Source organism: Terrapene carolina, unplaced genomic scaffold (assembly GCF_002925995.2).
Source record: "Terrapene carolina triunguis isolate 2854851 unplaced genomic scaffold, T_m_triunguis-2.0 Scaffold21, whole genome shotgun sequence".
Lineage (NCBI taxonomy): Eukaryota > Metazoa > Chordata > Testudines > Emydidae > Terrapene > Terrapene triunguis.
In genome coordinates this window covers 43,090,929-43,113,412 of record NW_020664372.1, presented here as the reverse complement: position 1 = coordinate 43,113,412, position 22,484 = coordinate 43,090,929, and the positions used below count along the sequence as shown (strand labels likewise).

At 40.8% G+C, this 22,484-nt stretch overlaps 1 protein-coding gene across 3 annotated transcripts in view; it reads left to right on the top strand.

Moving 5' to 3' along the window:
- Window positions 1–22,484, top strand: part of TMEM131 (transmembrane protein 131) — a 168,681-nt gene that overhangs the window by 139,388 nt on the left and 6,809 nt on the right. For 2 of the 3 annotated variants that reach the window (XM_024213327.2, XM_026648049.1), the window contains exons 30-36: window positions 64–222; window positions 951–1,546; window positions 7,730–7,905; window positions 9,091–9,218; window positions 11,515–11,639; window positions 11,814–11,972; window positions 13,896–14,061. In XM_024213327.2, coding sequence (XP_024069095.2) covers window positions 64–222; window positions 951–1,546; window positions 7,730–7,905; window positions 9,091–9,218; window positions 11,515–11,639; window positions 11,814–11,972; window positions 13,896–14,061 — 1,509 coding nt within the window. The remainder of the gene's footprint in view (window positions 1–63; window positions 223–950; window positions 1,547–7,729; window positions 7,906–9,090; window positions 9,219–11,514; window positions 11,640–11,813; window positions 11,973–13,895; window positions 14,062–22,484) is intronic. The other variant, XM_026648053.1, reaches the window with a different exon arrangement.

Below are 22,484 nucleotides of genomic sequence, written 5' to 3'. Positions count from 1 at the left end.
CAGCCTCATCACCCCTAAAACAACAACAAAATTAATGCTTTTTTTTACTTCTATTCCCTATAGTGTACTCTTTCTCTTGGTAATTGGAACAGCCTATTTAGATGCTCAAGGAATTTGGGAGCCATTCAGGAGGCGCCTGTCCTTTGAGGCATCAAACCCTCCCTTTGATATGGGAAGGCCATTTGATCTCAGGAGGATAGTTGGAATTTCATCTGACGGAAAGTAAGTACACACACATTTGAACAAGGCCACTTGGAAAGGAACATTTCTTCTAGTACAGGAGACTAATCAAGGCCACCCTCCTAACAAAAGGGGCTGGTAATCTAGCAATAACTTAAGAGGGCATCCAAATAGTGTAGGGAGGGTGGAGGAATTCCTACTTTTTTGTGAAAATCAACATAGTAAATTACATACTACCTGTTAGAAAAACAGAAAGTGTATAATGCAACAGACTGGGGCAAAAGTGTCTCTCCTTAAAGCTCTCTGCCTAGGGCAGAAGTAGTCAATAGGCGGACCGCAGGCCAAATCTGGACCGCCAGATACTTTTGAACAGACTGTGAAATCTTTTTATTTACTTCTTATTATTGTTGTTGCAATGTGAAAAAGGTTTCTCTGAAGTCTGGACCTTGACTATACCTTTGCAAAAAATAGACCACCCTTGGCCTCCTAGGGCTTTATTTGAAAAAGAAACTCCCCACACCAGTATTCCTTCTCACATGTACTATGTGTTGTTGCTGTGATTTGTCCACAAATGTAAATAAGCAAGTGAATAATGGATATTAAGTATTACTAACTTGTCAGTTGAGCTTTAAGGGAGTTTTCATGTTACATTTCTGTGATAAATAAGCCAAGAACTGTGTAGCTCAGGATTACTAATTGATGTAATTCCTCTTCTTATGTAGAGGAATATACACTTACTGTATATTTGAACACACTTGCTCTTCTTCCAGCTTGAATGCACTTGGATCGGACTCTAATCACAGTTCCTCCAGAGGAATCTATGGAGCAGGTGGTTCCTCATCACGATCCAGTGCAGGAAGTCATAAGCAATGCAATCCAACAGCACATCTGCACAGTAATAGAAATTCAGCTGATATTGAAAATGTCAAATCTAAAAACAATTCAAATGTTGCTAGCAGGACTTCCCTACAGACATCTTCCACGCAGTCATCTAACAGAGGAGGTCCCCTTATCCTGGATTCAAGTGTTATATCTCAGAATCATACAGCAGGCAGAAGATCCAGAGGGGCAAAGCAGAACCAGCAAACAAACCAGCAACATGCTCAAGTTCTCTTAGAGCAGCATTCACAACAGCCAACACCAACAGTGCCTCAGCAACAAGAGCAACAGACTGAAAGTTCTTTGCCACAACCACCACTTCTTAACCCTTCACACCCAGAATGTACCAGCAACACAAGACACTGCTCAGAGGATTCAGATATCACTGGTCTGATAGAAACTATGGACAAAGAGTTTGACCACCCAGAGTCCCCTTCCCCAGATGTGTTTACAGAGCAGCCCCCATCTCCAGTAACAAAAAACAAAGGTAATACAACTCTGCTTTGCTTAATGATACGGGTGGCACATTATGACAGCCAAGGAGTGAGTTTTGAACCAGTAAATGTAAAGGTTACAGTTTCATAGTGTTGTAAGCTGCTAACTTCTCAGCTGTACCAGAGCTTCATGCATGATCCTGAGTAGGGTTCATACACTTCCTTTCTGTCACTTGATAATACTGGAATTGTCCATTCAACATTGGATAAACTTTCTTTTGCGAGTTTTATATGAAATAGGTTTTTACTGAAAACCGATGTGTATATATTTAGAAATCTTTTAAAATTATTATTCTTCTGGCTTCAGTCCTTTTAGCCTACAGTTAGTTTTGGGAAAGTGGGGATGGTTGCCCTAGTTTATTATGAAAACTGAAAAGTGGGGGATCGTGAATCAATACAGTACTGTCAGAATGGAATTCTTCATGCCTAGCACTTGCAGTTGTGACAGAAAATCCTTGATGTTAGGAGGTCGACAAGTTAATAAATGGCACCTGCTTGATTTTATTTTTTATAAAGTGTGTTAATCTTGAAGCTAGGGTGCCTGTAGAGTTGTTTATATGTACACCTTTTGATTTCTCAAATGCTCTTGAAGTACATACATCATGTGTTTTGATTTTAGACAATTTTCAAAACAAATTTTGAGATTCTTAATAGAAATTTATCCTCATGCTGTAAATATTTCGTTAGTGTAGCTTTTGATTACACGGATTGTCCAAAACTGTTTTCTAATTAGCCAGTTGAGTCTAACGCACACATCTCTGATGGGTCACCCTAGTTACAAATTTAAATCTAGTATTCTTTTTAGTGGTTTGTTTGGTTTGGGGTTTTTTTGGGAAGTGGGACTCATTTAGGCAGTTTTGTTTACATGGAATATTGCTGACGCCTTTCATACACACTATATAAAATTCATTAGAGATGGATGTAGGTGGGGGAAGAGAACAGAGGATACGGTTAGAAACCCTAAAATGACTGTGTAATCACAACAGATAAAGCAATTTTAACTTGTATTGTAATGATTAAAAAATACAGCATAGTAACACAACATTGTTATGGACAGATGGTATTAAATATTCCTGATGGATGCAAAGTGTTGGCTGTGTTTATGAATGAGATGCATCTAAGGCCAGGTCTACACTAACCCCCTAATTCAAACTAAGGTACGCAACTTCAGCTACGTGAATAACGTAGTTGAAGTTCGAAGTACCTTAGTTCGAACTTACCTCGGTCCACATGTGGCAGGCAGGCTCCCCCGTCGACTCCGCGGTACTCCTCTCGTCTAGCTGGAGTACCGCAGTCGACGGCGAGCACTTCTGGGTTCGACTTATCGCGTCCAGACAAGACGCGATAAGTTGAACCCAGAAGTTCGATCGCTCGCCGCCGAACTACTGGGTAAGTGTAGACCTACCCTAGGATTCCAGCAGTATCAGGATCTAGTGGAACTATAGAGACTATACTTTTTATTTCTTAAGACTTGGAAACAAAATTGTTGTCTTTTAACAAATGAATGGCTAGTATGACTTAACTACCATTTTCATATCTGGTTCCTGGCTGGAACAATTCTCAGCAATTTGTATATTGGAAGATTATCTTAACATATTTAGGACGAAAATAGTTGTTCCTAAATATTGCGAGTGCTGGTTATAAAGTTTTTATTTACCCATTTTTCAAGCAGTATGCACTGCGTAATCACTTGCTAGTTTGTTGTCTAACAGTTTCAGCAGAAGTGTAAATGAAGTTAGAACATTTCACATAACTCCTAATGAATCATTTATAAGACAGATGTCCATTTTTTCTCTTAACTTTTTCCTAATTCTAAATACCTTCAGATAAATCCGTACTTCTATAAAAAGCATCCCTTTAGTAGCCTTGGTCATTTCTGCTTGGGAGTGAGGCTATATTGGATGCTTTTATTTTTTTTCTTTGCTTTCAGACAAGCAGTGTTATGGTGTTAACTTTTCATCTTCCCAAACCAACAAAATCCATTAATATAAAAAGCCCTTCATCCTTAGAAAAGTCTACACAAAACTAATATTTACTATACAGTTTTGAGTTCTACAATTCGAATGATAAAAGCTCAGTGCAATACATGATAAAACTTGTCCATTTCCAATCTCCCTCTAATACACTTTTAAAAAAGATTTCTTTATTGAGATATTTGCTTCATCCATTAGGACTTGGATTTTTAAAAATTGGGGCCCGATTCTTCAAGCAGTTGTGCATGTAACTATGCATGTACCCAAATGTTTGCATAATCAGCCTCTTACGAAATAAAATCTGTGACATGGTATCTAGTTAAGGAGTATCACTTTTGTAAAGTCTTGCTGCAGCTGTTTCTCAGTCTATAAACTAGTCCTTCAGTGATAGTACACCAGGGGACAGCAACCTCTGGCACGCGGCTTGCCAGGGTAAGCACCCTGGCGGGCCGGGCCAGTTTGTTTACCTGCCGTGTCCGCAGGTTTGGCCGGTCGCAGCTCCCACTGGCCGTGGTTCACCGCTCCAGGCCAATGGGGGCGGCAGGAAGCGGTGCGGGCCGAGGGATGTGCTGGCCGCGGCTTCCCGCCGCCCCCATTGGCCCGGAGTGGCGAACTGCAGCCAGTGGGAGTCGTGATCGGCTGAACCTGCGGACGCGGCAGGTAAACAAACTGGTCCGGCCCGCCAAGGTGCTTACCCTGGCGAGCCGCGTGCCAGAGGTTGCCGACCCTTGTAGTACATTCTCAAAGTGTGAAGTTTGTTTGTGAAATATCAGGACCTTGTCTGATTTTGTTACATGAAATTGCACAAGAAAAAATACAGGAATTTTTTTGTCATAAGTATAATTTCGAGAGGTTATATCCAAGAGAGCAATTTCATCACCTAAAATTATATAACTTCTCTGTATGCGAAAGCTTAGGAATGTTAGAACAGACACTTCAAGTTGATAGGACTAGATTCTGATTTGTTAGCACCCATGAAAACGTATTGCTTTGGGAAATCCTGATTATTTTTTTTAACAGTTCACTAGGTTTATTAGTGTGAAAGATGCAACTTTTTGAATGTTTGATTTTGTTCAAATGTTTATGTAGGATTGATCAAATACTGTTGTATCCAGAATGTGTTGTTACTAACATTGAAAAAAAAATCAAAATAGAGAAGTTAGTTCCATTATAGATAAACCAGACTCTTACAGGTGTCTTACAGTATTTTAGAGAGCATTATCAGAGTGAAAATGTGTATTAAACAAATTTCCTTACTTATCCTAGAGAGATAAAGTAGGTGAGGTAATGTCTTTTATTGTACCAGCTTCTGTTGGTGAGAGACAAGCTTTTGAGCCACACAGAGCTCTTCTTCAGGTCTGGGAAAGGAACTCCCAACCTTACAACAAAAATGCAAGGTTGAACAGATTGTTTAGCATAAGTAATTATTACTTGTATATTGTAATGGACCATTCAAGATAGAGTGGCCTGTTAAGATCTCTGGAGTCATAGGACAAAAAGTGGGGGTTAGTGGATAAGCCATAATAAGTTGGTCCAATAAAAGATATTACCTTACCTAACTTGTCTCTCTAATATCCTGGGACCAACGTGGCTACTGCATACTTACCTACCCTACTAATAACTTACTATAAAAATGAATGGAATTTTTAAACATTTATCTGGTGACTAGACTTTCCCAGCTTCAGATTCTTGTGCCCCAACACAATGAAGCAAACAGTACAAGGGTTTTTTTGTTAAAAGTATTGTTTACAGTCAACATTTTTTCATTTCATGAAAATATTTCAAGTCATCTAAGGTTTGCTAAGTTTTAAATTAATTACTCTAAGGTTTGATAAGTATGTGTGTCTTTACAAAACCTAAATTTTGGGCCAAATTTGACCTAGCTCTTTAAATTACCCATTTAACAAGGTCTCTTGTAACAAATCAATAGAGATTTCATTAGTTAATGTACATCTGTTAAAGAAGCACAGTCAACTTGAAATCTACTTTAAAAAAAAAAAAGTTCAAGGTGGTTTCATATACACCTGATCTTTAGTTCCCCTACCAACTTTTCTATTTTTTACATTAACGTTTTCCTGAACAGGAGACACTGATAATGTGAGCCAGGCTTTTAATGGTATTTAGGTTCTTAAATATGCAGTTAGCTATCTAGTTGAATTTTCAGAACCACTTATATGGATCTTTAGGCATCAGAATACCTTTAAAATCTGTCCTTATTTAGTTTGTGCCTTTGACAAAACTTTGTCTACAGACATAGCTAATAAATGAGAATTTCCCCCCCCAATCTTAATAACTAATAACAAAAGCAGGGGGAAATTTCCTGAGAGAAATGTAATTTTTTAAAAGTAGACTGTTTTCTTCCAACCATTGTTGGCTGCTAGAATGAACCTTGCTTGATGTGTAACTGTGTATTTTTCAACCTTCTCAATTGTGATAATGAATAGCCAGATCTAGAAGGAGGAGAAGTCAATCATTAGGTTTGCAAAAATGTTTAAATATATTTCCTGAAGGTGTCTACTAACTATTTTACAGTTTAATGCTGAAGAACATGTTAGGAGCAATAGCTTCTCAGACGATATGTGGATTTAAAATGAATTTTTGCAGTGTTGGTTTTTAACTTTTATACCCAGAAAAATAGAAGTTTAGCTTATAGGTACAGACTGTGCAGGTACAGCTTTGCACAATGGGGCTCTCTTCACAACTACGTGTCTTCAGGATCAGAACCTTATTTTGTGTAGTATTTTTCATATAACTTTTGTTCCAAAAAGTTTTACACAATTAAGTATGGCAACAACCATTATGAACCAGATTCAGTTCCAACATAAGCAGACACAAATCTCAATGGAAATTACACCCATTTACAGTAGAGCTGAATTTGGTCTTCTCTCAAATAAAATATTAAAAACAAAACAGCAGTGTATAGACAATATGGCTTATAAGTGAATGCATTTAGTCTTAAAGCCAGCATCTAAGGAGGATCTTATTAAATGGTATTGTAGTGGATGGCTGGCAGAAAGTAATAAGGGAATAACTAGAGGTAATGGCGAGAGAAGCCTATAGATCAAGATGAAGGTGTTTAAAAACAAAACAAACAAATCCACACCTGTTGCTCAAGTTGCTCCATATTGATGTTCTTTATGATGTTAACTCATTTCCCTTCCCCAAGAGTCCAAGACATACCATTGTATTTTGTCTACCAAGAGTCCTGGCAGGATTTTGATAGATCTATAGATGATGCTCCTTTGAACCTATCCCCCCAGTAAATTTCTCTGAGCTCAGGCACCTTCAACCTGAAATTGAGAGAAACCAAAAAGAAATAAGTATATTTAAATGTAATTAGCTCCTCTTTATATATAGATTTGTTGTAGAGTCTGGTGGGTGATCTTAACTGTTACAACTAACTTTATAGATAAGTCTATGGATTTTTTAATACATTTTTCCTGTTTTGTCCTGTAGTAACATTCAAAACATTTGGGCTTAAAATGTAGGACATAAAATTTAGTTTTAAGTATTAAAATTTAACTTAGAGAGAACAAAATATGCTGAAGACAGATTGATGTTTAATCTGTATCCCCCGGCATACTTGTTACATCCTCTCATAAGAACCTTGTAATATTTTTAAATACTCTCCATCAAATTACTGCAGTTCTCAAACAAACAAAAAATGCACGACTGAAGTCTGCAGAGCAGTTCCATTTCTCATTTGTCTGTTAAGGTGATAAAACTTTCATAGTGATTTCTAAAGTGATTGTTGTCAAAATCAGTCTTAGATGGTGAAATTCTAATACTAAACGTTAAGGAATTCAAACCGAACTCCAGTCACATGGTAGCAAAGAGTCACAGAGGAGAACTATGTATGCCTAAGTGGCCAGTGTCTGTAGAAGGTGGGTAATGTTGTAGGATCTGCGGGAGTAAACGTATGAGTGTTAGTATTGGTCAGAGTCCTTTAGGTTTGACATGACTTGTTTAGATGAAATGAAGTGGTATAAAGACATATCAGCAAAAGTCTGAAGTTGCACTTTTAGCCACCCTATGAGAGAAAAGATGAAAATGCTATGGCAGTCCAATTCTCCTTGAACTAAGAGCTGCAGCTGGCTTGGGAGTCTTAGTGATGGATTGTTTTTCAGTGCACAAAGTGGTGCAAAACACTCCCAGTCTTGGAGCACAGCTGCTAATAATCTGGAGCTGCCCTTATCTCCCTAGGGAAAGGGAAACCGTTTCAGCGCAAATCTAAACCACCGAAGAAGAGGGAGGAAAAGGAGAGAAGAGGAAAGGGAAAGCAACAGGAGGATGAACTGAAAGATTCTTTGGCAGATGATGACAGCTCTTCAACCACCACAGAAACCTCCAATCCAGACACAGAACCACTCCTGAAGGAGGTACAGAATCATTAAAGAGAGGGAAGGGTACTCTTCTCAGATACGTAGTGGCTCAGCTAAGTAGAAAGTATAGCTTTGCTTTTGACACACATTCATTTATAGTGGGAGCTGCTACTTATTCTGTGTTCACTGATGCCAAGGATAGTAATAAGCAGCCTGTTTCCAAATCTCTCTGAGAAATAAAGGGATTCTTCCTTCATAGAACAGAGAATTAGAACATGCTTACATCGCTAACTTGTTTCACTCACGGGGCCAAATGATGCTAGGGAATCAACTACAGCTTCTCAACCACTGGTATATTGGTCAAATGGTCATGATAATGGTTTTGTCTCAAAACATGCATTATGAAACCAAAATAAAACTAATTGGGGAGAACAGAAAGCCGGAGCCAAATTTAGGCATGTTTTTAATGTGATGAATTTGTTGCAGCTAGAATCCTGCTGTTTTGAAAGCAAAACTGGTTAAATACATGTTAAAATATTTAGGATTCGGTTTGATCAGTTTTTGCTTTGCAAGATGGTTAATCATTAATTTGACAGTGTAATTATATCACCTTAGTCATAAAGCACAGAGGGTTTGTAAAATGAGAGAGAGGAAATAACTCAAATAGTGAAGTTGCTTGAACTTGCTATTTCTTTGCTTAAGAGCATCCTATCTAGTTGAGATATGGAACCATTTCAGTTTTGGGTCGTCTGTCAAATGCAGCCCAGGTCATCAATGACAGAAAGTTACCATCCTCTGATGACTGATCAGTGACTTATACGAACTGAGTTGTCCATCTCCGTCCAAAGTCCATAACCAGCATCCTTTTTAACAGTCTCACCAAAGGTCTGAATGAACATGGAGTTGGAACTACCCTCATGTTCCTAGAATGGCCCCCAAAAATCAGGTTTGAAGTACATTAGTAGGGTAATCTGAGGAAGTTTGCACTGCTGCTGCCCATCCTGTACTATTTCTGTGGATAAGCAGAGACTGAAATCCTCTAAGAAGGTCAACCACCTTTTGATAGGCATCACTTTCGGGATGGAGGGGGATGGTCACTATTGAGTGGTGAAATGTTATCATCCATTATGCAAATTGCTCACAATTGCTGATGCCATTTTCTCTCTCTGGTTTTTATTGAAGCAGGATCCTTCAGTTACGGTTCTTAATGTTTTCTATGTTACCGTGTGTTGGCTTTTGTAGGAACCAGAAAAGCAAAAGGGAAAACAAGCCATGCCAGAAAAGCATGAAAGTGAAATATTCCAAATAAAACAGAGAGGGAAAAAACTATCAAATATCAAGAAAGAAATTCCAGCAGATGTGAAATCAAGGTGAGCATAATTATAAGGATCTCCTCCTAGTTAGGAAGGCTTTATGCTTGAAGGGGAAATGTGAAGGTAGAGCTTTCTGTGATCTTCAAGTCTTTGGGCTGCCAGCCTGCTCAGAAAAACCTACCTGTAGCAGCGGCTAACCTTACTTGTCTTCCTTCCTGATGCTGGAGAATATCTGTTTTGTAAATGTAAGTAAACATCTGACAGGAATGCTGTGCATCATTGAGATACATGCTAGATCTTCAGCAGTGATCTGCAATAATGTGACGCTTTTGGTAACGAACTTCATGTAGAAAAACTGATATGGCCAACATTCCATCAAGTATTGCAACTACGTAATAAAGTACACGGTTCACACCTGTGGTTGATATCAGATACTCTTGGTGGAATTATAGTCACAGAATTTTTCCTGTTGAGTCTTATAATTAGGACCCTACCAAATTCATGGTCTTTTGGCCAATTTCAGGACCAGGGTTTTTTTAATTAGTCAGTTTCACGCTTTTAGATTTTTACATCTGAAATTTCACAGTGTTGTAACTGGGGTCTCAACCCAAAAGACTGTCAGGGTCAGGGGGTCGCAAGGCTATTGTAGGGGGGCCGAGGGATTGCCATCCTCACTCTACCCTGCTGCTGGGGGAGGGGGAGAGGGGCGGCTCTGCCTTCAGAGCTGGGCAGCCATAGAGCAGAGGCTGCTGGCCAGGTGCCAACCTCTAAAGCCAGTACCATCACCAAAGCAGCTGGAGCTGCAGCCCTCTCTGCATGAAGTGAATAAGGGTGTCACAGCTGGAGCCGCAGCTGGGATGTAGGGGTGTGTGTGTGTGTGTGTGTGTGACAGCTCCAGCTTGCCCGCACAGGGGAGAGGGAAAGGGGAGGGGTGTTTGACAACTGGAGTCAAGGAGCTTCCTGCAGCTAGGAGAGATCTCAGAGGTGGGTCGAAGCAGCCCCTGCAGGGGAAGAGGAAGTCTGAATCGCGGGCTGGGACTAGCACTGGAGCCCTGCGCAGGGTAGGAGCCCCCAGCTGGGCGCCAGATTTCACAGGGAGGATCATATTTCACAGTCTGTGATGCATTTTTTTCCAACACTGAAATTTGGTAGGGCCCTACTTATAATTTATGGATCAGATTCTCAGATCGGTGACCTGGGAAGGCTACTGCTACCTCTTCCTCTTGTCTGGTGCTAGAATGATTTTTACTGTGCCTCTGCATCATCTGTGCCGACAGAGGTTTAGTCTTACTACACCCATTTCTTTCTGACACTGCTGACTGGGGAGTTTTATAAAATCACAACTGCCACACCTCTGAATTGTTTAATAGATGGAATGCAGAATATTAATTTGTGTGTTCCTGCAAGGGTTGTGGCAAATAAATACTAGACTAGCAGAAATCTAGAGTGTGTATACACTGATTTCCTTCAGACTACTTCTGAAAATGCTGCTTTATATAGTCTCCTCTTTCCTTTACCACGATCGTATTTTGTTTGCTTTCCAAATTATAGACAGGTATTTATTAATAAACACTTATGTTATGACTGCATCCAAAGGCCATACTGAGGATTGTGTTGGGTGAGACTCCCCCTGTCCTGAAGAGTTTACAGTCTGAATGGTTGGGGATTAAGAATAAAATATACAGGCAAATGAGCTTGCTATTGTTTGCAACAATTTTGTTGTTTTTTAATGTTTAACTGAGAGTCGAGATGGGATGATGGGAGTGGCAGGAATGTTTGAGCCAGTAAGAATAGAAAAAGGAACTGAGGAGAAGAGGGGCAATCACAGCTCATCACCTACCTCGCTGTGACAGTTTTGTACTATCAGAAAGCTCCAGTGTGAAAAAAAATCAGTGGGTTCTTGAAGTTGTGGGTTAGTTTAAAGGCCATTCTAGGTCTATGGGGATGGCAGCATAAAAGGTATAGAGATAGAGTTTGAAGGAGGAGACAGATGGGGTGATAAGGCACCCAGGGATTTGGGTGCGTGAGAGTGCAATGGGGTGTAGGAGGAGATGAGAGCAGAGATGTAGACAAAGGCAGAGTTACAGTTACGGAGAACTTTGAATGGGAGGAGAAGCTTGACATAAACAAGGAAGGCCAATGCAGAAATTCAAAGAGAAGAGGAGACTTAGAGCAGTAGGAATAGATGATCTTGGCAGCTGCAGTCAGGATGGACTGAAGTCAGGGGAGTAATGAGGCAAGTCAGAGAATACTAGACTTGTATAAAACTACACGGTGTGTATATACGTGAAACTCTTCTGCAACGCTTCACCCAGCAATCAAGAATAAATCTGTGTTCATGTTTTCACTTTAGTTCCTTGGAGTTACCATATACTCCCCCACTGGAAAACAAACAGCGCAAAACCTTTTCATCCAAGATGTCTCTTCAGCACATGCTGACAAATGGGTCCAAATCAAGAAACCTCCCGAAAACAAGAGGTACAATATATCAGTTACTCTTAAACAAATATTTGGGGTTTGGAGGATTTTTGTTAAATTACACAAGTGGTTTTTTAAATTTTCAGTTTTTAGAGTTCTAGCTTCTAGATCTCTGCACAAGGAGAAAGAAGTGCATCTCTTAATGGCTATGGCTTGCTCTGTTTTTTTGTACAGGTCCAAACAATAAGTTAATGGACAGCAGGCCATCAGCACTAGCAAAATTTCTCCCCAGTGGCTTTGGACAGGAATTAGGCAATACCAGCAGTTCAGAAGGGGAAAAAGATTCTCCACCACCAGAGTGGGACTCGGTGCCACTTCACAAAGCAGGCAGCTGTAAGTACAGTTACTGTACACCAGGAGGCTACAGTGTTCTGCAAAACAGCAAGGACTGTTTGTTGTGATTCTTCTTTAAATCTTCCCATCCTCCCTCCTCACACAATCCTGTTCCTGTTTTTTCTGTAGGGGCCCCCATTTTGACAGAATCTAGTGGTAGTGTGGAGGTCTGAAAATGAGGGGTAGAACCTTGATTTTTCTACAGTTCTTTAGCAATGGGCAGAATTGTGCAAAAGCTGAGAATTGGCGATGATGGGGAGAATATTCATACAGCTAATTGTCTGAAAACAGAATGCACCATTCTTTTGAAATGTGGGCTCCATTTTGTCAGGTCCATTACAGTTGAGGTTAAAACTAGCCAATTTGTATATCCTAGGGAATGAGAATATCTGAAGTAACCAGAGAGTATTTATTAGATGGAACTACTCAATCATTTGTTATGCAGTCAGGCTTTAAGGGCTGTGTTTGGTTCCAACTGATGACTGATACTTCAGGGCAGGGCATGAAACCAGAGAAACAATCAAACCTGGCTTTATGCCAACAGTGGAGGGGAGGAAATTGTGAAATGCAGAGTTCCTGCTTGATTCCACTTTCTCAGGAAGATCTTTGCCACTGCTGGAACAGATTGCTTTGGATGTAAACATATGCCTCTTGTAGTGATTATAATAGCATTTGTTTGTTGTTTTTGGTTTTTGCCTTCCTGCCCCTATATATTCATCTTCCCTGGACTGAGAGTTTCAGCCCCAAAACATTGAAAGATAATGGGGAGCTCTAGTTCTGGGGTAGGTGGAGCGTGGGAGGGTGGACATGGTTCCACTTTCTAGGTGTGTAAGAGAGAAGCAGCAGCCTTCTGCATTGAGCGAGCAGGCACTAATGAAGACCATAGGAAAAGGTCAGTGTGATAGGAGCTAAGTGGCATGGATGAAAATTACAGCAGAGGTGGAGCTAAGGCAGGGATGTGTAGAGGTGGTGATTGTCAGATGTAGGTGATGTGGTAGAATAACAGTTTATGGTCGAGTGTGATGCTAAGGCTACAGACAATGGAGGAAAATAGGAGATTTTTAATTGGGGAAATGGAGGTGGGTTTAAAGATTACACCTTTCTCTACCCATTCCATGCTTTTAATATCCTGCTTTAACTCATTTTGTAAATAAACTACCTGCTGCCTTTGCTCCAGTTCACTATCCCAAAGGTATATAGCCAAAGACATTCCTATATAGGTCTGATGTGCAGTCCTGCAGCAATTTTAATTAGCAACTATATCAGTATGGGCTTCCTGTGCTGCAGTGTGCATCAATTTTTTTGTTGACAATTCAGAAATCTGTTGTAGACTAAATCTGGTTCTGGATCTAGCTATGTTTTTTCTGCGTTAATTATTAACCTATAAGTGATTTTTTTTTTTAAACAAAGCTTTTAAACAAAACGCTGAGAACTAGAACTGTGGGAAAGGTTGACTTGCAAAATGGTTGGAAAACTTCATTTTCACCGAAGTTTGTTCACCTGGTGTTTTAGCAAAAACGATAAACAGCTTTTTCACCTGACTGAAATCTACACAGACTCTGTGGTGGAAGGCCACTACCACGATTTGATAGTTTATTAGCAGAAAATTACAGGCTATAATAAAATTAGTTTTTGCTGAAGTTCTGTCACTAGTACAACTCCAAGACAGCTTTCCTCAGCCCCGCTTTTTGTGACATTATATTGGTTGATATTCATTTCACTTAATTCTCCATTTTCTTTCTATGAAAATTTGATATATGAATATTTCATACATAAATATTGTTACATGAATATATTTGAATGTAAAAATTTCTGAGAATTTGAGCAGGAGCTACAGTACTTCAGAAAGGATGACAAACCTCCTTAAGAGTGGCCCATGTGGTGAAATGAATACTATAAGACCTTTTTTGCTTGGTTTCCCAGCTACCGACAACCTTTATAAACTGTCTCTGCAAACCCTCAACGCAGATGCTTTCTTGAAACAACGACAGACCTCACCAACTCCTGCCTCTCTGTCTCCACCCCCTGCATCTCTAGCTTTTGTGCCACGGAGCACTTATAGTAGTATTGTGAACAGCAGTTGCAGCAAGTAAGTTGAAATCTCTACTTCGTGTTAAGCAAGTTTTCAGTCTTTTTGCAATTATGTGAAGCTCATAGAAACGTACAAATTAGAGGTGGAAAAAGAGCTGTCAGGTTATCTAAGTCATCCCCCTGCCAGTATATTTCCCTAAAGTATATTTCTTAATGTGTTTTCTCTCCCTTTTAATACTCTTTCCATTTCCCACATAAGTGTCTATGGTTCTTGATTTAAAATGCTCTGAATTTGTTCTTGAATATGTACCACTCCTGTAATTTTGCAATGGGTTGGGGTTTCTTAACTTTGATTCTTCAACGTGGCAGATTGGGAAAATGTCATCATAGACCACTGCTTGAGGTTGAAATGCTGCTGCTGAGACCTCTGTATCCATGATTTTACTGCTGCTGCTTTTGAGAAGCTGAAATTGATATAACAACTGAATTCCTCTGACACTTGCATTTTAAGCTGTTTGAGTACTGTTGGGCAAAATGTATTGATTCACTGTAAGGTGATAAGCAATGATTGATTTTTTCCAGTTAAGGTTTGAGTAATCTTAATATATGCTCCAGTTAGCCACTGCAATGCTGGCTGAAAATTATCCCGTTGACTTCTTCAAAAAATCCAGTTGTGTCAGTCTGTTCAGCAAGAAGTTCCGAAATTCTTAAACTTCCATTGTCGTCCCTATTTATCTCCCTGTTGTGATAATCTGTGGTTGCCCTTGGGGTTAACGTCTGTTGTTTATCTTTGTAGGAAACCGAGGGCAGGTCTATGCTTAACCGCTATAGCGGCGCAGCAGCACTGGTGCAGCTGCGCCGCTGTAGCACTTCAGTGAAGACTGCCTTGCCGATAGGAGAGCAGTCAGAGTTGGCAGAGTTAGTCCACATCCGCCGGAGGCAGTAGCTGTGTCGATGGGAGAAGCCCTGTTGTCAACATAGCGCTGTCTACACTAGGGGTTAGGTCAGTATAAGTGCGTTGCTCAGGGGTGTGAAAAATCCACACCCCTGAGCAACGCCATTATACTGATATAAGTTTACAGTGTAGACCTGGCCTGACATCTTCCTGGTTTTACTAGCTTTACCCAGTTTATTGAAAAGAATGATGGCATATACTCCTTTTATCCAGTAAGAACACAATATAGTTATAGATATACTATCATTTTATTACTTCCAGAGTCATCCATTTACAGGACACTGGTACTTTAATGATCACTCATTTATCAAACTTAGAAGAAATAATATTTCGTGCATATCATAGTAGAAACATTATCTCAAATCTGTGCAGTGCTTTTAAAAGCTCGGGATCCTCCATGTAACACAGATAACTGGGAATCTGATATAAAAATTCCTGCTCATCTTAACTCTACATTTAGTGGAAAAAAATAGAAATATACTTCTTAATCGCCTATATGTCCTAACCATCTGATTATCAAATGTCTACAATTGCACATAAGCGGTTTTTAAAAGCATAGATTATATGGAATTAGCTGATTCTGCTGATTGGTGCTGTTCTGCAGTAGGCTCTTATAAGCATATAGGGGAAATGGTAAACATAAGCTAGAATGGTGTTGCATTTTCCCATAAAGCTATATTTCCCCATTGATGCTGATAGCAATGTAGCCATGAAAAATTGATTCCTGCCTGCATTTTCTTTTGATAAATTTTTTTTTCTGTTGCTACTAAGTGGTGTAATCTCAATATTCCTCCTTATAATTGGAAAAACTTACTGCCCTAAAGTATAAAAATATACATATTTTACTTCCTGGGCACAGTTAATAATCTTTACTGAAAGAAAATCATATATATTTACAAATAAAATTTAAAAATCCAGCAGCTAAAGTTAGCTCCTCTATCCCTACTGTTGTAGACTGAGACTAAGTAACATTAAAATACAGTGACTTCTCTTAATTTTTTTACTTTTCCCTTATACAAATTCACCTCAATATTTGCGGTATTCCCTATATATCCAGGGAACAGTAAAATACTGAGGTAATGTTATAGAACATAGTTAATCTTTTAAGTATGACCTTTCTGCTCAGATTTCATGTAACTTGATTTTTCTCCACATTTGATGGCTAAAATATGGCTGCATATCAACAGTCTTTCTTACCAGCTTAGAGTAGCAAAACTAGAGAATAGGCTTGTTAAATTTTTCAAGTCAGCACTGGCTCAGTCATCTGCTCGTTTAAGAGCACTCAAGGCCTTATCCAGTGCCCATTGAAATCAATTGAAAGACTTCCATTAATTTCAGTGAGGATTTGCAGTGGCCTTTAATCAGTATGATTCTTAAATTTTCCTCCAGTGTGTTTGGGTAGATATGCTTGTTTTGTGGGGATTAAAATTACTGAACTGGGACGATGCTGTCCTCTGCTTAACAGTATTCTGAAATTTAGTTTGTCTAGAAGTTGTAATTCTGAGTAGTTAATTAAAAAAAAATAATTATTATCATATGCCTAGGAGTACTAGTCATGGACCAGGACTCCATTGTGCTAGGTGCTGTACAGACACAAAACAAAGACTGTCCCTGCCTTGCACAGCCTAAGTATAAGATGAGATAGCAAATGAATACAGAGAGACAGAGTGGCGAGTACAAGAACACAGTGGTACCACAGTGGTCAGCCTGATTGGCAGTGGGCTCTACACATCAACCAACTAACTCTTACATTTTTTGTAGGCATCATGTCAAAGGAGAGTTTGAAGGAGGATAATGATGAGGTAGCTTTTCAGATGTTTACAGGGAGCTCCTCCAAGTGGAAGAAAGCACAAAGGAGTGTCTGAAGATGTAGTAAGTGGCCAGTGGAGTTTGGAGGTAGTTGCTAACTGGAGGCAGGAGTCAACATTTCAATACTGAATGAGAGGTCATAGGTAGTAGGGTGGGAATAGGCTCTGAAGACCCTTGTAAATGAAGACAGGAAGCTTAGGTTTGATGTGAATGAACAGGCGGAGTCACTGGAGAGATTCAAAGAGAAGGGTGACATGATCAAAGCAACAGGCCCTTAATATTATCTTTGAGCAGCCTTCTGAATGGATATCAGTAGGGCAAGACTGTATTTTTTCAAGGCCAGAGAGAGAGTTGTTGCAGTAATTAGGATGAGAACATGGATGACAAACTTTAGCTGTGTGGAGGGCTTCTGTTCCTCCTCAACAATCTCCAAGACAGGATGACACATTCGAGGACCAGGAAGAAGACCTGACAAGGAAGCTACTCCACAGTCTAATATTTCTTCTTTCTCTTTGAATGAAGCTGTCATTTCATGTTGACTATTTCAGACAGTTTCAAGATCTGATCGTTCCTATTAGAAGTAGTGCAGAAAATACGGCACAAATTGTTTGAGATATTGCATACATGGTCATCAGCATGGGAGCCCTCCCTGTTTTATAGAACCTACCCAGTCCATCTGTCAGACTCCTGCTACTACTGCCCCATCCCCAACAACTAAAAGACCAAATAAAAGGTATTAAAACAAAAGGTAGCTGGGGGATGGCAGTTTTTATTTCCCCTGCCCACACCCCTACTCCACCTCTGCTGAGTTCTTCTTTCAGGCATGGGCAAAGACTACTCCCCATGACAAGGATCACAAGTATTTGGACCTTTTGGGGCACAGGCGATTCTGGAAAAATACAATCACATTAATTATACAACAGTTAGCTCTTATTGAACATCTACCACAAGAGCAGTTTCAAGCCATCATTGCAGAAGGGTAGCTCTTGGCTAAAATAGCCCTGCAAGCTTCTCTGGCGGCTGATACAGCAGCTCTTTCTACTGCTACAGCTGTAGTAATGTGCAAGGCATCATGGCTCCAATCCTCAGGATTTCCGTGTGAAGTCCAGAACGTGGTAAGGGGACCTCCTTTTCAATGGTCTAAAGTTATTCAGGGACACCACAGATGATTTGCTGCGTACTTTGAAGGAATACAGAGCTCGTCTTTGTTCGCTGGGCATATGTCCACCTGTAAATAAAAGGTTTTGTCTATATCAGATAGTGCAGATCACATCCTTTTCAGTTCTCCACTTTCCATAGACCATCAGAACCACCTAGAAAAAAGCCCAGCTTTCAAAAGGGAAGATCTTCATCTGCTACAGCAACCTCGACTCAGCAGTCGACAAAGGCCAACGTTCCTTTTAAGTTTTCTGTTGAGAGCCATGAACACTCCTGCAATCCAGACCTGTTGTTGCACCATCTTACCCCATCAAACTTTCCATATTATGGGGATTCTGTTTTCCATTTTCATACCTCATGAGAACAGATTAGCTCCAACAGATGGTTTTGGAGGTTATAACTTTAGGATACACCATTCATTTCTGCTCCATGCCCCCTTGCCACCCTCTTCTCTGTCCCTTTTCAGGGACCCCTCTCACAAACCTCTTCTGAAGCAAGAGGTTCAGTCCCTTTTCTGTTTAGGAGCAATGGAACTAGTTCCCACCCAACACAAGAGAAGAGGGCTTTATTCCAAGGACTTCTTGGTTACCAAAAAGAGAGGCAAACGGAGACTGATTTTTAGATCTACAGATGCAGAATACCTTTGTCAAGGTATAGAAATTAAAGATGATGACGCTCAGCCATCATTCCGTCTCTGGACCAGGGGACTGCTTTGTGACCTTGACAGTTCGGAGATGTTTCATGGTGAGGCAGAACCACTACCAATATCATGTCCTTTCTTTCAGATTAGCTACCGCTCCCAGGCTGTTCACAAAAGTCATGGAAATGGTGGCTGCACAACTTCATCGGTGGGGAGTAATGGTCTTCCCTGGCCTCAACAATTGGCTTATCAAGGGACACTTCTACACAGATGTCAAATTGGCAGTTTCAGGGCTACGACTGTTCAACAGTCTTGGTCTCCAGCTCATCTTCATGAAGTCCTCCTTCCTACCTTTACAAAGGATAGAGTTTATAGGGGCCGTTCTTGACCCCACCACAGCCAGAGCTCATCTCCAAATGGCCAGTGGGAGCCGCAATCGGCCGAACCTGCGGACGCGGCAGGTAAACAAACTGGCCCAGCCCGCCAGGTGCTTTCCCTGAACAAGCGATGGCTCTAGTTTGAGAACCACTGATCTTGATGTTTCTCAAAGCTGTACTTTCTTGTACCACAGAAGTTTAGGAGGTTCTGCTGAATGTCTACTACCAGAAAAACTTATCTTGCTTTCAGAAATAGAAAAGGTTTTAGCACTGGTATACTCACCATAGTTTGTCTCCTGTTGATTCATTCTGAAGAAAGAAGGCCTTTCTTTGGGTTCCATTAAAATTCACATAGCTGCCATCACAGCATTCCATTCTCCCATACAAGCCTTCTCGGTATTTGCTTACTCTGCAATGTTGAGATTTATAAAGGATCTATTAGACCTCTTCCCGAATGTTAGACACTCTACTCCCACCTGGGACTTAAAGTTAGTTCTCAATGCTTTGGTGAAGCCATACTTTGAATCATTAGCAACCTGTTCAATTCTGAACCTCTCCATGAAAACCGCATTCCTCGTGGTTATTATCTCTGCCCAAAAGGCTGGAGAAACTGTGAGCTTTATATGGAGGGTCAACTGTTTCCATCTTTGTCAAAGATAAAGTTTCTCTTTGACCATATCCACACTTTTTACCCAAGATTACTTAAGATTTTCATATCAATGAATTAATTCATTTCCCAGTAGTCTATCACAAGCCTCATCAGTCAAGACAGGAAGTTGGTCTTTGTACCTTAGATGTTGGGAGAGCATTGACTGTCTATCTGGACAAAGCTAGATCTTGTTGATCTTCCCTGCGATTTTGTTTTTATTGCCAACAGAGCTAAAGGGGTTCCAGTAATTACCTAGATGCTTTCTAAGTTTCTGGTTGCGTACTCTTTTGTTATGCACTTGCTAATATACTCTGCCTGCTTAAGGTCATCGCTCATTCTACCAGATTGTATTGCATGTCTGTGGCCCTGCTAAAGGACATGTCCTTTTACAGAAATATGCAAGGTTGCTGCATGGGCTTGGACCCACACTTCCTCAAGACATTATACATTGGTCGATGCTTCCTGGGCAGATGCTGGCTTTGGCTCTGCAGTCCTGTAGGCAGCCTTAGACTGAGTTCCAAAGCCCCCATGTTCTTCAGGGGGTACTATTAAGGAGTCACCTCAAGTGGAGCACACATAGCAACACGACTCTGAGAGGTTACTGGAGTTCTTTGATATGGGTGTCCCTGTGGGTGCTTCACTACCTGCTCTCTTTCCACTCTGCTTTGGAGTCACCTTCTTGGGGCTTTGCAGTGGAGAAGGAACTGAGGGAAGTTTTTGGGAACAAGGATCTGTGGGGCATATGCAGGGGCCAAATGGGCACTGACACCAAAAATCTCTGAAGGTGCGTGCACACCTCAAGAAGAACTCCAGGAACTGTACAAGGAAAATAATCTCTCCTTGAGTGGTGTGTACCTAGGATAAATTTGTTCACTTTGCCTCTCTGCAAAGTTACTAGTTTTCTGCACATGGCATTGAGTGAAGCACACGGAGAATAAAAGTCTTCTGTGCCTACTGGAAGTTGGGGGGTTGATGTACACGTTTCCCTCATTAACTGTAGTAGTAAAGGACCCGACCAGCTCATGAAAGAGAGAAACTGGCTTGTTACATTTAAACTCTGAACCTTACTACAGCCCAGATCAGGATAGCATGGCTCTTAAGGGGCTAGAGATGTGCCTAACCATGTGTCTGAAGTTCTGTCTGCTCAGGAGTCTTCCAGAAAAGCAAACCAATGAAAGGAGAGAGAACCTGTTTGACTTTCTTCTCCTGTCTTGGTGTGTGCTACAGATCTCATCTGTAAAATACATTTCACAGCCATTTCAACTTCATAGCCATATAGAAAATAGATCAGTTTCTCTGCAGCCCAAAGTCATCAGTCTCGTGAGGGACTTCATTGCATTTAAAACCTCCCACTAAAAAGTCCCAGGTGTTGTAAGATATTAACGTGGTATTTAGGAAGCTACTAAAACATCCCCTTGAGTCACTGGATACTTCGGATGTTCAGGCACCTAAATTCCTTTCAAAGGCAGTGCTTAAATTCCACCTTAATTAAATCAGTTATCCAGCCAACTTTCTTTCTCTGCCTTTATGCCTTCCCAGCAAGGCTCTTCTACGAAAACTAAACATAAACAGGTCCTGAAGTTTTCATCTGTAGTGAAACCTAAAAACCCTTAGAAAGGGCTTTAAGTTTTCTGTTTCATTTTAACCTGATACACTAGGTTATGCTGTTTCCAAGAGCCATGTCAAATGGCTGGCTGCATCTCATATTTTTGTTCCTTAGACTTGTAACTTTATAGATATGTGCTATGGTTAGTCCAGGGATCAGCAACCTTTGGCATGCGGCTTGCCAGGGTAAGCACCCTGGCGAGCCAGGCCGGTTTGTTTTCTTGCCACGTCCGCAGGTTCGGCCGATCGTGGCTCCCACTGGCTGCGGTTCGCCTCTCCAGGCCAATGGGGGTGGCAGGGAGCGGCGCAGACCGAGGGGTGTGCTGGCCGCCGCTTCCTGCCGCCAGTGGGAGTCGCGATTGGCCGAACCTGCGGACGTGGCAGGTAAACAAACCGGCCCAGCCCACCAGGGGGCTTACCCTCGCGAGCCGCGTGCCAAAGGTTGCCGACCCCTGGGTTAGTCAGAGAGGAGTGTATCACATGCCCCCAGCATCTGGTAATCATTTAACCATGAGATTTGGAGGACAGCCACATGAAGTTACTTGCGTGCTTCTATGAGGTGTTACTGCATGGCCTATGTCACCACAAGCTTGTAAACTTAGCCCAGCAGTGCTATAGGAATTCTCTGAACTAGCAGTGCTCCAGGTCTCCCACTCCACAGTAGCTTTATTTTCTGGTATAACTTTCTCTCTCTTGATGTATTTTATCCCTTCATTAAGTAACTTCTAAGATAGGTTCATCTGAATAAAGCTCATTGCTACCTTGCAGTATATTTGCTTCTGCTTGTACTTGTCACTTTTCTGTTCATACAGGTATGTTTACTTCTAAAAATTTTTTGAGATAAATACTCTGGAAATTAAGTCTCCAAGAGTGGGGACCTATTTCAGCTGGCATCTTTTGAAAATTAAATTACTTCCCTTGTAACGTTTGCTGAAGACAGAAGGATATATTAGATCATTGCTCCACTGAGCACCTCCCTTCAGAGCCCAAAATTCTGTAATCCATTTGATTTTTCAAAATCTGTACATTTCCACCTTTTGCTTACAAAGCAGCTAATGGCAGGAGGCACTAGGATTTAGAAATGGTTGCATTGTGGGGCAGAACATGACACCTCCTGCTGGAACCATTAGGTTTAGAATTCTAAGCTACAGAAAGTTTACTCCATCAAAGCTAGAAGCATGGACCCAAATCTGATGATCTTTTGCAACCTGTATATTACAAGTAATTTTTCCATTCACCTACCTTTGTCCCCCACCCCACATCCTAACTAATTCATCCTCCAAGGGGG